This window comes from Fundulus heteroclitus, chromosome 16 (genome assembly GCF_011125445.2).
Source record: "Fundulus heteroclitus isolate FHET01 chromosome 16, MU-UCD_Fhet_4.1, whole genome shotgun sequence".
Lineage (NCBI taxonomy): Eukaryota > Metazoa > Chordata > Actinopteri > Cyprinodontiformes > Fundulidae > Fundulus > Fundulus heteroclitus.
Genome location: NC_046376.1, coordinates 3,489,623 through 3,504,779, shown reverse-complemented (window position 1 = coordinate 3,504,779; position 15,157 = coordinate 3,489,623). Strand labels below are relative to the sequence as shown.

Here is a 15,157-nt window from a genome sequence, read left to right as displayed (position 1 = left end):
AGTGCCTTCTGCTTCGTCGCGTTTCATCACTTCCTTTCACACCGGCGCTCCGTCGGCTTTTACATCGTTGTAAGAGCGTTTAGATTAAGTCTCTCGACAGAGAGGTTTGTCGATAAAGGTGAGCATTGAATAAAACATCAAAGGCCGTGAGAACTTCATCGGTTCATGTTGTTCTAACGGGAAAGTGTCGAGAATCGCCTGGAGGTTTCTATAGTTAGTTAGCTGGCTAGCTTAGCATTGCTAGCGGGAACCACCTGGCAGGGCGAGCCGCCTTAGCTGAGGCCAACATGTGAAAAATGCACTTTATAAAACCGTGTTTCAGTCTAGGAGACTGAAGCTAGTGCATGTTTTCTTATGTCTAAATTAGTTTAAATAAACAGACCGATTCGAAGACGTTAGCTAACGAGCTACGTCAAAATATGTACATGTTTAAAGTCTGGACAATATGTCAGCAGTTTTAATAAGATCACTCAGAAATAACAGGTTTTCTGAACGTATAGAAATCTCTTTTTTTGGGCGCTCGATGGATTTGTCATTATGCAGCCATATTTTTTTTCTGTAAGATTAGATCAATTTTATTACAGACTCAAGGTCCCAATTACAAAAACGAATAAAAAGTACAATTAAAAAAAGACTCCTAGCCGTTCAAAAGGCAATCATACCAATACTTAATCTTTGAATAACGGCGGTAGCGTCCGAATGAAATGCTTCATAAAAGTCTGGTGCGTTAAATTAAGTAACTGAACTGTAAACGAGTTAAAAGTGATGGGAAGATAAAAGGCTGCAAATGGCTATGGACAGTTCTGTAAGTTTTGTTGCTAAGGTTGCTAAACAGGCTTTAAAAAGTTGAGACCTGTTAATTGCAGAAATAACTGTCATCTAAACATGTTTTTTTTTTTTTTATTTATGCTTTCAAACTGGGCCAAAGCTGTATTATTTATTCATAAAATTGGGTAAAATATATAAACTGTGCTTAATTTTTGCTCTGAAGTAAGACATTTTTGAAAATGCTGTTTAATTGTCTTCTGAATTAGTGCCTGCATGATTTAAGTATAAATAAATAAAATCACACATAACATGTTTATGTGACAAAAAAACCTGCTTATTTTAGGTTCCATTTTTGCAGTGTGTTCTCTCCTATTGTATTTGCACAAATCTACATTATCCTGTAGTTCTAATTGTCGTTGTCTTCATGGGTCGGTGATGATTAGCCCACTGCGCAAGCTGATCAATGCTCCCCTTGTTGGAGTGCATTGCTGGAGAAAACAGAGCTGCTCCCATCTGAGACCCGGTTCACACGAAGCTAGAGCTGCAGACTGGATGATTTTTAATTAAAGTGGAGAATCACTAAATGTTCTCTGTGTTTGGGCGTCAGGTCATGGCAAAGTTTAACGCCCCTGTGATCCAGGACAACCCGTCCGGATGGGGCCCCTGTGCTGTTCCAGAGAAGTTTAAAGACATGCCCTACCAGCCGTTCAGCAAAGGAGACCGTCTGGGGAAGGTTTGTTGTCACTGAGCTCTCCCCTCCTGAGCATTGAGCTGCTTTCCTTACTTTACTGGGTTTTGGTTCTGACAGGTGGCCGACTGGACTGGAGCAACGTACCAAGACAAGAGATACACGAGTGAGTGAAATGTCCTTATAGTCCAGTTAGTTGTTAGTCAGCCGTGTTCTTATTCCTCATTATTCAGGGCAGTCAAACTTTTTTAAAGTAGCAGGCCGCACACTATCAGGTAGGAGGATGCACTTATGCCGGTGCCTGAGCCCCGGAGGGGAGAATTTTGAAAAATAGAGTCTCCCTGATATATTTTGGAAGCTTTCAAGACAGGTGATTATTTAAACAATAGAGTCAGAGTGCATGTTTTAAATTCAATAAAAGGCAAAAAATGTGAATGATCAATTCTTCAAAAACATTTATTTTTTATCAATATTCTTAAAACATAATTTTTTCACATGATGTTATCATCATGTTTTAACAAGGTAAGGAAATCTCCATTTGCATTAAAGTTGTTTAATTTGAATTACTAGCACCACATAAAACAGATCAGATTAGGTGAGGTCTATTCATCTTATTATTATTATTCACAGTTCTGTTCTAAAAACGATGGTAACATTTCTTCACGAACAAAGTCAAATTTTTATGATAAAAATACAGGGTTGGAATTTGAAATTGAATTCACATGTTGAATTTATTTCAGTCATATCGCTCTTTTTGAAATCTCTTATCTCAGTTTAATTTCACTTGCACTCATCACACACATGATATCATATCATCGGCGAGGATTCTAGAGACGAACACAAAATGCATCCCCTGAAAAACTTTGATAATTTGCTGCTGTAATATTATATTTTATTATATGTAATATTATAGATTTTTCAGAATAAAAAGCTAACAGATGTGCATAATCAAAAAATATCAGAAATACAATTATAGAATATTCAGTATTGTAAGAAAGCCCACGCTGTTTCTGGATAAATACATTACTGTATGAGTTAAGTTCTATTCCGTTTTATGCCTCTTTCCTTGTAAGTTTGAAATGTCCCATGCTCCTGAATGCAACATAGCTTTCTGACGCTCGTGAATGCATCACACTGGTCTATGAACGCGGTGCTGTGCACGTTGGATCTTCCGCTTAAAACGCTTTGCGGTTTCAAAACTCACGTCTGCTCTTACGGTTTTATTGCACTTTTCGGCACAACACCGGTCTGTGTTTTGATCGGGAAAGTAGCATCTCGGTTGGAACAAGGAACCCAATCACTCGTTAATGTTGCTCTCAGTGGAGACAGATGCCAAGCTGATTTTTGGGATGTATAATCGGGGAAAAGTAGGTGGCGGCAAGAGCTGCTATAGACGGCGATTTGCCGCCGTTGACCGGCTACTTTTGACTGCCCTGATTATTATAGTTCTTCTCTTCCTTTGTCCTCAGATAAATATTCGTCTCAGTTCGGGGGCGGCAGTCAGTACGCCTACTTCCACGAGGAGGACGAGACGAGCTTCCAGCTGGTGGACACCGCTAAGACCCAGAAGACGGCCTACCAGAGGAACCGCATGCGCTTTGCTCAGGTAACGCAGATCAGAACAGGACCGGTTAACCGGGTTAAACGAGAAGTTCTGCTGCTGACGGGTGACTGTGTCCGCAGAGGAACCTTCGCAGGGACAAGGATCGCAGGAACCTCACTCAGTTCAACATGCAGACGCTCCCCAAGAGCGCCAAGCAGAAGGAGAGGTGAGCTCAGCCAGGAGGAGGAAGAGGAGGAGGTATCTGGGTTTCATGGATTCGTTTTTATCAGGACGTTGAACTGTTTTGTCTTTATTCTGTTCAGGGACCGGATGCGCCTGCAGAAGAAGTTCCAGAAGCAGTTTGGTGTGCGTCAGAAATGGGATCAAAAGTCTCAGGTACACCTCAAGCTGGTGCATACGGTCATGTTCTTCGTCTCCTCAGCAGCGTGAAGCAAGTCTTCATTAGTCGCTGCAGTGCGAAGCAACAGATTCAAGCTCGCTCGATTTTCAAGGCCTGTTGCAAAGCATTGTGGGTGATCCTTAGCTATGCTCAATGGCCTAATTGAAACGACCGTAGGCATCAATTAAGTCTTATTGTGGGAGAAAGGAGAGGGCCATCAGGACATGGTGGTGTTGGTTTTACTGAAGCTGAGGAAATGATGAACTCACAGAACTGGAAAGAAAAATGTTTTCAGAGCAGAAATAAACATTTTGACCAAACTAACCTCTGAATGTTTTCCTCCTAAACAGCGCATCAGTAAAGTCATTATTCCTGCAGCTGTCGTATAAATCGTTATAATTTATACCCCAGAGGATGGATAACCGCCGCTCCACTGATTCTCAAATCTAAGGCGTTTCTTTCCTGTTTTCCTCGATCATTTTCCTCACATGAGTCATAATTCTTCAGCCGCCATTGTTTTCCAGCGAAATCTCCACGTTCTTTCATCTCGTGATATTTTAGCACGAGACTTGCTTCTCATTGGTCGGTTGTTCTGTGACTCATTCAGATTAAGGTTATTGTTAGCAATAAACAACATTTCATTCGACCTTAAGAAAAAATTGGTGTTGGATATTTTCTTATGTACCTTAAATTGTAAATGCAGAGAGGACTGAAAGCTGAAGCTGCAGGAAATGGCCTCAGTTTGTACTTGACACACAGCTTTGGGTAAAATTTGACATTATATTCTAAATTTCTGGGGAGAACCGTGTATCAGGATGGAGCAATGCAAGCTGGGTATCACTTTTCTTCATCTTTAACTTTATTAACAGCTTTTAGATGTCAGCGCTATTAAATGTGTTCACTGTCTGGTTGATCTGAGGATTTAACTACTAAATATAACTAACCAGTCACATGTCGATGTGCCCCTGGGCAAGGCACTTAACCCCAAGTCTCCTGCTGGTCTGTATTAACGTGTGAGTTTTAGTTAGTTAGTGCGGCCGGGTGAGTGTAACTATCTGAAGAGCTTTGGGTCGTCAGTACGACCAGAAAGACGCTATTTAAACTCAATCCGTTTATAATTGATCTAATTACCGGGTCCCTATCATTTTGGCCTCTTTGTGTCACAAATTATTAATAAATAAATGTGAAAAGTGCATGAAATTGATCATCATGGCTAAACGATTAATGTTTGTATAATTGTGGCTTGATTCTGATAAACTTTCTCTTCAGTATGATCCGTTTTAAACAGTTTTAATGAAGTAAAGGTGAATGACGAACACTGTTTAGTTATAAGGATGTAACTACGAGGCGTCTTGCCCTGAAGGCGCAGCTGAAGCCCAGAGACTCTTCTGTGGAGGTGAGGAGTGACTGGGAGGTGAAGGAGGAGATGGACTTCCCTCGCCTGATGAAGATGAGATACATGGAGGTCGCTGACCCGGTCGACATGTAGGTGGAACTCAACCGCTTTGGGTTTTATTTATTTTTTAGTGTTTGGAGGAAACGAGTTGAAGCTTTATTTCTGTCCCCTGCAGCGAGTGCTGCGGCGCGTTGGAACATTACGACAAGGCTTTCGACCGGATCACCACCCGCAACGAGAAGCAGCTGAAGAGCATCAAGAGGATCTTCCACACGGTCACCACCACCGATGACCCGGTCATCAGGAAGGTAGGCGGTCCGTTCCCCAGGCCGGCCCGGTCCGTCTGAAGAGCTGCGAGTTCACCGCCGCCCTGTCCCTCTCTGCCCTGCAGCTGGCTAAGACTCAGGGCAACGTGTTCGCCACCGACGCCATCCTGGCCACGCTGATGTGCTGCACGCGCTCCGTCAACTCCTGGGACATCATCGTGCAGCGAGTCGGCAACAAGCTCTTCTTCGACAAGAGGGACAACTCGGACTTTGGTGAGATTTTCACACTTCTGGTCGTTGCACAAACAAATATCTGAACACCTTTATGGAGCCAAAAAGGAGCCTGTGTGCTTCCTCCTGTTACTAGCTTAGCCTGCGGCGTCCCTTACCAGCGCTAAGGAGCCTGGAGGCATCCCACAATCCTTTGCAACTTCTTACTGTTGAACCCATGAAAGACAGACTGCCCCTCTGGGTCCCTGATCAGACCCCCTTATCCCAGAATCCTCTCTGCTGCTCCCTGACGAATGAGTTAAATACAGAGGACGTGTTTTATCACAATGACGAATAAAGGTGATTTTTAGCGCTAGGTATCATTAAATGCCCTTAAAACTGTAAAATACATGACCGTCTGTGTTTCATGTCTACTGGGTTAGCTCCTGTAGATGCAGGTCAGGTTTTAGGGCGATTACTGGGAGGCCAGGCAGGACTTGCTTAATTTTATTCACAGGCTTTAAATCAGGGGTGTCAAACATACGGCCCACGGTGGCTAAATGCATTATCATTATTCACAAAAAAAATATTTTTTTTCTTTTTTTTCCCCTTCAGTGTCCTGTCTATCAATGTGGCAATAAGAATTGTTGTCTTAATGCCAAAAAGAGCTCATCAGATTTGACTTTCACAAGTGGAGCAGTACTGCTTTTGCCATAGTGCTCCGCTTGATTTATGAATGTGAATAGTTTTATTATGATTCATGCGGGGATTATCTCAAATGATATGGACACTACAATGGGAAAGTAGGAGAGGAAAGGAAGAACAAGAAGAAAAAAAAAACAAAAGGTGAAAGAAAGAGGAGATAAAAGGAAGAGAATGATAAAACATTTATTGAAAATTTTTAAATCTGCAGTTCCTATATTATCCACGAGGGGCGCTGTGTTTTAATCAGCAGATGGTAGCGCTGAGCTTCAGATGTGGAAAATTGATTTTAAATCATTTCTTAATTTTTATCTGTTTGATGTATTTTGTCATGCAGGACAGTTTTTTTAAGTTCCAAAAAATGTGAATAAATGTTTTTCAACATTGTACAATCACTGTGATCAGTTCTTTTGCATAATGCACAAGTAAATGTTTAACTGAATAAAAGTATTGTTGAAATTGCACACACTTTTCTTAAAAACGCTGAGGTTATTCATAATATATTGTGTAAAAGTGAAGTTAATTTAAATATAAAAATCAACAACAAGTCCACTTTTATTAGTTCTATTTAATCGTGCAAGGAGTTTACTCGTGTGGCCCCCTTGAGATCAGATTAAGCTGAATGCGGCCCCTAAACCAAAATCAGTTTGACACCCCTGGTTTAAAGCCACTTTAACTCATTTTAAGCCTTTAAATGATCTGAGCTCAGCTGCAGGTTGGACCGGTCCTGTTCGTTTTCACGTCCTCTTCTGGAGCTGAAAGCTGCGTTGTTTTAAATCAACTCTTCCCTTCATTACAGAACACTTTCTGTCGCTTTCAGAAGGAGATGCTTTGGTTGTTTGGTGTGTTTTTCTTCCTGAGGATCCAGTTTGTTTCATTTGACTGATCAATGTTTTATGAAACATCTGTTGCTTTTATCATTTTTTTTTCTCATCTGACTGAATCTTCCGTTTATCTCCCTCCTTCCTCCTGATCGGCTCAGATCTGCTGACCGTCAGCGAGACGGCCAACGAGCCGCCCCAGGATGAGGGAAACTCCTTCAACTCTCCTCGCAACCTGGCCATGGAGGCGACCTACATCAACCACAACTTCAGCCAGCAGTGTTTACGCACGGTAAGCCCCGCCCCCTCGCATCCACGCCGCCCAGCTTTACTGCTGAAACCCCAGAGACGAATCAACTTCTGTCTGCTGCCTTCAGGGCGGAGAGAGGTACAAGTTCCCCAACCCCAACCCGTTTGTGGAGGAAGACATGGACAAGAGCGAGGTGGCGTCTGTGGCGTACAGGTGGGGCCTGCAATGTGTTTTTTTTTTTTTTTTTATGAATAGACTTTTTTTATATACTTTTTTTATTGAGCATCAGTGATACATTATATAATTTCAATTGCAAGAGACTTGATACTCATATCTATATTTTAACCCCCCATCCCATGAACATTTGACACCAATCCAGCAAGAGTAGATAATTGAAGGTAATACAAAAATAAACAAGAGCAATAAAAAAATGTATATAAAAAATATATATATTTATATATTAAAAAATAAAATAAAAAAAGTAAATTGAAGATAAATAAAAAATATATATAATCAGTGTTCCCACGGGTCCTTGATATCCTTGAAAGTTTGTGAATCTAAAAAAAATAAATTCAAGGTCCTTGAAAATCCTTGAATTTTTTTGTGGGGTTAAAAGTTCACACGGATGACGACTCATGTGTCATTATTTTACTACCACACGATCTTTTAAAATTATGTTGATTCCGCAGACGTTTAATTTGCAAAAGTACATTCGCTCTTCTTCGTTAGTTGCTAGGCTACGGTTTAGGCCTACGTGCGTCCAATAGGTTACATTCACGCTGTGTTGCCAACTCAGCGACTTTGTCGCTATATTTAGTGACTTTTCAGAGTCAAAGTCAAAAACTAGCTTAATCAAAGATGAAAGTAAGTGAAACAAATTGACATAATTCTGAACATCTCAATGCTGCACTTTTTTCCATAAATTCCATGAAATGGTAGGCTAATGTACATCTTATATGTAATGTAGTATGGCATAGCCATGTACTGTGGATATAAATGTAGGCTATGAATTAAGTCCACTTTCTTGCATTGCTTCTAACCCAACAACTTCTATGCCGTTTAGTTTTATATTGAATTTGCATTGTATTAAAATATGATAACCTATTCAGCGGTCACAGTAGGTAAATGCCGCCACGTGTGGTCCTTGAATTTGAGGAAATTGGTCCTGGAAAGTCCTTGAAAGGTCCTTGAATTTGATGTTCACCAAGGTGTGGGAACCCTGTGTATTTAAAAAGGCTGTGCACCTCAGAAAACATGGTACACATGGGTTTAATAAAAATCACAGATTCAAACGCAGGATGACTACGAACAGACTCCTAATTATCTCTGAAGCAGTGAATTAACGAGCCGTCTTCCTGGTTCAGGTACCGTCACTGGAAGCTCGGAGAGGACATCGACCTGATCGTCCGCTGCGAGCACGACGGCGTGATGATCGGCGCAAACGGAGAGGTGTCCTTCATCAACGTGAAGACCCTTAACGAGTGGGACTCCAGGGTAAGACGGCGCTTCAAGGGTTTCTCCTGCTGGAGAAGCAGCTTCAGGCTTTTAGTTTTAAAGTTTAGAACCGTTTATGGGCTTTTGATCCATCATTTTCCTGCTGAATTCTCCCTGGAGTTGAGTTATAATAAACCGGACTCACTGTTTGGTGTCTGGTCCTCAGTATTGTAACGGAGTGGACTGGCGTCAGAAGCTGGACTCGCAGAGAGGCGCCGTCCTCGCCACCGAACTGAAGAACAACAGCTACAAACTGGCTCGCTGGACCTGCTGCGCCATGTTGGCTGGATCCGAGTACCTGAAACTGGGGTGAGTGGCCTGACTCGGCGTTTTCCTGACGGTTAACGGTAACGGTTTGTTCACCCTGACGACGTAACGGCGCTCCTCAGGTACGTCTCCCGGTACCACGTGAAGGACTCCTCCCGCCACGTCATCCTGGGAACCCAGCAGTTCAAACCCAACGAGTTTGCCAGCCAGATCAACCTGAGCATGGAGAACGCCTGGGGGATCCTGCGCTGCGTCATCGACATCTGCCGCAAGCTGGACGAGGGCAAATACCTGATCCTGAAGGACCCCAACAAGGTGAGTGGTGGCGCGCCGCGCGGGGACCGGCGGGCGGAGTTTACCTGCAGCGGCTGACGGTCTGCTTTGCTCTCAACAGCAAGTGATCCGGGTCTACAGTCTGCCTGAGGGAACCTTCAGCTCTGACGAAGAGGAGGAGGAAGAGGAAGACGAGGAGGATGAAGAGGAAGAAGGTGAGGTTCAGTTCTCTGCTGACCATCTTGTGTTTGATTTATTTATTTTTTGGTTTGTTGTATGAGTCGTCTTGATTTATGTATTTACCCCTGAATGATTCATCAACATTTCATTTCATTTTCTGAACACTATTAAATTTAGTCAACAGTGACCTCTAGTGGCTTAAGGTGCCTACAGCTGCGTTTGCATCAGAAAATGTTGAAAAGGTCCATCTAAAGTTTTCCTGTGTTCAATCAAAGCAATAAAACTCTGAAGTGAATAAATCCTGCAAAGCTGTTAGAAAAGCATCATAGTTTAAAGTAAAACTGGAATAAAAATGTAATTATCTACAGTTATTTAAATGTAACTTTTCTGAGTTCATGAAATCTTAAATTAATGAATGCACTTAAGTTAAAAATCATAAATTATTTAAATATTCATTTCATGATTCCTTTTTAGAGATATTTAAATTATCTTGGTGGCTCATCAGAAACTCTAATAGCTTATTGGTTCCACATTATCATACTATGCCATATTTATTTATAAAGCACTTTACAAAAACAAAGGTCAACAAAGTGCTGTACACGTACAACTGTAAATTTGAAATAGATAAAACACAGACGAGTTAAAAAAGACAAGATAGTTGAAAGCTGCAGGTTTGCAGACCTGAGGGAGCGGACAGGTGAATGGGAGTGCAGCAGCTCAGAAAGGTAGGGGGAGCCAAACCATTAAGAGATATAAAAGCAAGTAAAATAATTAAAATTCATACTAAAACATGCAGGAAACCAATGAAGGGACTTTAAGATATGGGGGTAATGTGCTCAGACCTTTTTCTTCCAGTTAAAAGTCAACCTGCAGCATTTTGCACAACCAGCAGGCGCCTGATGGACGCCTCACTAACCCTAAAATATAATGAGTTACAGTAAACCAGCCTGGATGTTAGAAATGCATGAATGACTGTTTCAACAAGCTGCCTTGATATAAATGATTTTATTTTAGCTAACTGCCTCAGATGAAAAATGATTTAACAACAGCCCTAATCTGGCTCTCAGGTTTAAGATCAGCATCCACCTTTAATCCCAGATTGGTGATAACTGGCCTAACAGATTATGTCAGAGAACCCAGATCTAAATTTTCAGGTGTCAGATGTGCCGCCAAAACCTTCACTGCTGCTTTCTGTTCATTAAAGTGTAAAAAGTTTGAAGCCACATTAAGTTAATTTATCTTCTGATATTGGTTGCTAAGACTAACAGACAGAATTCATGACAACCTGAAAATGATTAAAAAATGCAAGTTGAGATGATTAGATTAGCTTTATTTAAATGGACTATTTATTAAATGTAAACAAACGTATGAAATTTTGGTTTACGTTGTTTTACTTAAAATGTATGAAAATACCAAATGTTTAACTTGCTTCTTTTTCTTCTTTCAGATGAGGAGAATTAGTGTGAAGTTTGACCAAATCAGCCGGCATCATACTTACAAAAACCACAATTTAATTCCCTTTTGAACTTCAATAAAGGCAACAAGTTGGACAAATTGGTTCATTGACTCACTTTCTTTTCATATCTTACAGAAATTTATGAAAGACCCAACCTACCATTACAGGTTGAGCCTTATAAATACAAATATAACTCTTTAATGGGTGTTAATATTGTTTGAGTCCACTAAACCAGCTTAATAGCCACTTGAAAGCTGAATTATTTGTCTAAGCCTGAAACAACACAGGTAGGCTGGGCTCTCTCCCACGGTGAGCAATCTCCTCCTCCGTACCTGATCTTGGCAGACCATGACTCCATCTGAATACCCTTAAAATATCTGACTGGACCTTTCATGAGGTCAACAGTGAGATCTCTCTCCTGGGGAGTAAAGGAGCTTCGGCTGCTGTGCTGAGTTCAGACCGCCTTTACCTCTGACGTCGTTACATGACGGAAACACATGGATGATGTGAGTTAAATCCGAGGCTACAACCTTCCAAAAATGAACTACTAGGTGCACAATCTCTTCTCTCTATTTTTGGTTAATTTCCATGAGACGGTTGTGCTGATGCATCATGTCATGCAAAGGATTGTGGGATACCTTAAAACTATAGCTGGTAATCCTGTTCAGAAACATTTTTTGTTATACTGAGTAAAATTGTTGTTCCATCCTGAAAGTAGTAAATACTTTATGTATTTCCACAAAGGAGGAGTTTAAAAAATAGACCTTAGGTAAGGTCAGAGTTAACACCACCAAAAGAGACTTCTTCTGTCTCTTGGTGATTGCTGAGGCGCCTCCACCGATTGCTTCATAACACTGTTCCACATAACACATCTGGCTTCTGTTTTGGTCTTTTAAAAAAGTATTTCCACCCCATAAAAGTATTCACACTACTCTGAAAGTATATATTTTTTCTCCCTGACAGGGTAAAATAATAAAATTCTCAAGCATTTCTATGTTTTCCTCTGGTCAGTTTGCTTTGACACAGAGAGTTGCAGAGCTTCTCTGTCGCCTTTATCTCTGAGCAGCTCTGACTCTGAGGAACTTTGAAACCACAGTCTCTGTCCCTTAGGGGCCATGCTGTCTTTAGCAATAAAGAAGATATCCATGCCAAGAAAGAGAGCATTGGCAGCCATGAACCCAGCTCTTGCACCCTTGGAGAGAGCAAGAGTTCCTTTATGTGCTGTTGGACTAATACCAGGAACATCTGAGGTCGCCTCTTCCAGACAATCCTGGACACTGAACACCATCCATGAATCTTTTAAAGGCTGTATTTGCTTCTTTTTTTTTTTTTTTGTTCCCTATTAACAGCAGCTGCTGCTATGATGGTTGTCAAGCTGTTAAGTCCACTGGTTCTTCCCAGGGTTGCACCAGCAACTGTGAGCCCTGTAGACACCCCAGCTGTAACCGGCATTAAAGCCAAGCCGGCGATGGAGAGTACACCTTCATGGAGCTCCCAGCCACACTGGAAATCTTTGCCCTCTTGTTCATTTTGTCTAACTGAACGGCTCATCGCTCAATCTGATCAAAAAACTCCAGCATCTGGGGCCGTTGATCGTTGTACTTATTTACAAAAGCTGAGTAGTTGACCCTCTGGAACAAGAATGCCATCCGAAAGTCTTCATCCAGCCTGCTACAGAAACATTACCTTGTTTGTTTGTCCATTGAGAGTAATGGAAAATGCTTTAAGTAATAATACTGTTATTACTGAAGGTGGGGGCCTTACCTGACTTTATCCACTTTAGCCCTGTTTTGCATGTCACTATCAGGTAATCTGCATTCAGCAGCAACATCCGTCGTCATCTCCATGCGAATATAAATATTGTGGCTGTGGAAAACAGTATCATCATGTTTCTTTAAAAAAAAAAAAGTTTAATTTAAAAAAAAAATTATTTCTACTTCAAAACCACAACACAGTTGTTGTTAAAGATGAGTTTACCCAGCTGCAAGGTTTTCAAAGATTTTCTATATGTTTTTAATGCGTTTTTCCAACTGATAAACAAACACCTTCACATTTTGTTTTCTGGGAACAAACAAGGCCTTTTCCTCTCTTTTGACCTCCAGTAGCAGATCAGTCGTGCAGATTCAATCAGGGCCTGAACGTCATCAAAGCTGATCTGTTCAGACAGGAATAATATCTGGTTCTGAGTGAAGGCAGCAAGGTGACAGCCAGCTTCTCCACTGCATCCAAAAAGTTTGTTTTTTTTGTTTTTACTTGCCCTCTGACTCGCTGAAAGAGGAGTCAACTATGTCTGCCTTTTCTTGGATATTACTCATTTTATAGTTATCTGCATTTCTTCCACCCAGAGAACTTCTTGCAGAAATCGCTCACAGCTACGATGTCAGGTAGCGTATCTGTGACATTCTGACACAAGGCCCTCTGTAGTTTCCATCTGTAGAAACTGTCAGGGTTCTCTGTGTTGGCTGCTCTAACTCTACTCCTCAGGTGTGTCTAGTTGGCTGAGGAGGCGTGGTCCACACCTGCAGCTCGTTGCAGGCGGCTTCCTCTGGCTTCTTAAGCAGAGCACTGGCAGATGGAAGACGCCGGAGCCTTAACCAGTCGTGGTACGACGTGGCCTCTGTCCCAACTCTCGGAAACCAGCTTGTGAGTTTTTTGTTACTCTTCTTTTTGAGTAATTTTTTGTACCTCTCTGTTGCTCCAGATTTTGGTGCTTGGATGCACTCACCTGTCTTGACGTCTCGTCCGAAGAAACAGACCAGCAGACCTGTCTGCTCAGATTTTGCTCTGGCGCTCCCCTCATTCTTCCTGGAAGTTACCCAGCGAGGCCTGAGATCCCCTCTCCCGGGTTCTGTTGGTTCTGTGCTCACTCTGGTCAATCCATCTGTCAACCGCTGCCGATGAGGTCGCCTCGGATTCCTCGCCAGCTACATCTGCCGCCCTCAGCCACTAGCCACCTATCTCCATCTGAGTAGTCACATAGAGTTCTCCTGACGCTACTTCTTCCCGGTTAGGTCCGCCCAGCCTAATGGTAAGCAGCGCAACTCCTAGCAAGTTTCCTGGCTCTTATTTCAGAAGAACTCACTTGCTCTTTCTTACAGACTCTCCAGCCGTGACGTTCTGACCCAGCCGAGTCACCTGTAGTTCCGTCCATAGACCTGCCTGTTTTCCTTTAATAAAAATCTTTAAACTGTGCATTGCCTCCCGTTCGTATCTGCATGTGGGCTCGTCATCTGAAAACCATGACAGAAACAAAATGTTAATATGCATGAAAGTAAAACTTCTTAAGCCTCCTACAAACAAGGAGGGAGAAAAATAAAACTGGTGCCTTGCTTTACCTATTCCAACACATCTTGCTCCTTTGCGTCTTCAGCTATCAATAAAAAGCAAAGTAATCTGTTAAAGTGACGTTAATAAAAAAATAGCATCTGCTGTTTATCTGTCATCTTGTTGTATTTGCAGAATGTGCACTAAAGCTAAACATCCAGGTTGGCTGTGTTCATATCAAGAGCACAAGTCTGTCCCTCCAGATGAAGACAGTAGAACACCACGCTGGACTTGTAGCAACAAGAGTCTGATGTAATTTATTTTATAAATTTATTGTCTCGTAGTTGTGAGGAAGTTTGGTTGACTCTTTTCTCACAAGGTTGCTTCAGTAAATTTAGGTCAACTGGAAGTCTTCTGCACAGCTCTCTGAAGGTCCCAGAAAAGCATTTTTATTGAATTTAAGGTCTGAAACTCCTTTATTGTCCTAAAATGGGGGAATTTGGGATTTCCCCATGATATTCTATTTCAACCATTTTAACAGAAATTATTTTATGTGTTTGGAATCATTTTGCAAGTTCAACTCAATGTCTTCAAGGTACCCAGGTAGTTTTGCTAAAAAAAAAGAAAGCATCCTTCACCGCTGTGCTTGATGTTCACGCCTAAGGGCAATTTAGAGACACCAATTAAGCTCACAATCATGTTTTTGCACATTGAGGACCCAGAATGTACAGGGAGAGCATGCAAACCTGCCTTCCACCAAGAAGTTCCCAGGTTACGCCTAAATTAGACCGTGAACGTAACGGTGCTACGTTCTAAGCTAACAGTACGACACGGATGATTGAGAGCAACATAAAGCTCACGGGCATCACTCCCCTGCATGAATGATACTGAAACAGTGAAACAACATACAAACATGTGTTCAGTCTTTGTTGTCTGTAAGTTAATGTTTCAATTAATTTATTAAGTGGTGCAGGAGCAGGATATAGTTTTCACAAGCCGAGCGCGCCCTCTTGTGGCTATAGACGGTAATTAAGTTACACCTGAATGAAAGTCGCAGAAATCTGCCAAACTATGAAGAAAAGTGCAACTTATAGTCCAAAAAATACGGCATGCATTTTGCATAGTTTTTCTCACATTGCTGTGTAGATCCGCTGCTGTATTTCTTCCATTTAACAGAAT

The 15,157-nt window shown here is 41.7% G+C and overlaps 1 protein-coding gene across 2 annotated transcripts; it reads left to right on the top strand.

The window, feature by feature from the left end:
- eif3d (eukaryotic translation initiation factor 3, subunit D) lies at positions 1–10,812 on the top strand. Of its 2 annotated transcripts, none has more exons than XM_036147857.1 (16): positions 1–118; positions 1,376–1,501; positions 1,577–1,622; positions 2,926–3,062; positions 3,140–3,225; positions 3,323–3,395; positions 4,769–4,884; positions 4,971–5,103; positions 5,187–5,334; positions 6,956–7,086; positions 7,172–7,257; positions 8,409–8,538; positions 8,705–8,847; positions 8,928–9,120; positions 9,200–9,293; positions 10,706–10,812. In XM_036147857.1, exons 2-16 carry the CDS (start codon positions 1,379–1,381, stop codon positions 10,717–10,719), a joined length of 1,653 nt encoding a protein of 550 aa, XP_036003750.1. In that variant the 5' UTR covers positions 1–118; positions 1,376–1,378; the 3' UTR covers positions 10,720–10,812. The 2 variants fall into 2 exon arrangements, with proteins under 2 accessions (XP_036003750.1, XP_036003749.1); XM_036147856.1 differs by having other exon boundaries at positions 4,763–4,884.
- Positions 10,813–15,157: the final 4,345 nt, after the last annotated feature.

Coding starts and splice junctions, on each gene's coding strand:
- eif3d (XM_036147856.1), top strand. CDS start 1,379: ATGGCAAAGTTTAACGCCCCTGTGATCCAGGACAACCCGTCCGGATGG. Junction 1,623..2,925: donor CCAAGACAAGAGATACACGA/GTGAGTGAAATG, acceptor CTTTGTCCTCAG/ATAAATATTCGTCTCAGTTC. Junction 8,848..8,927: donor TCCGAGTACCTGAAACTGGG/GTGAGTGGCCTG, acceptor GGCGCTCCTCAG/GTACGTCTCCCGGTACCACG.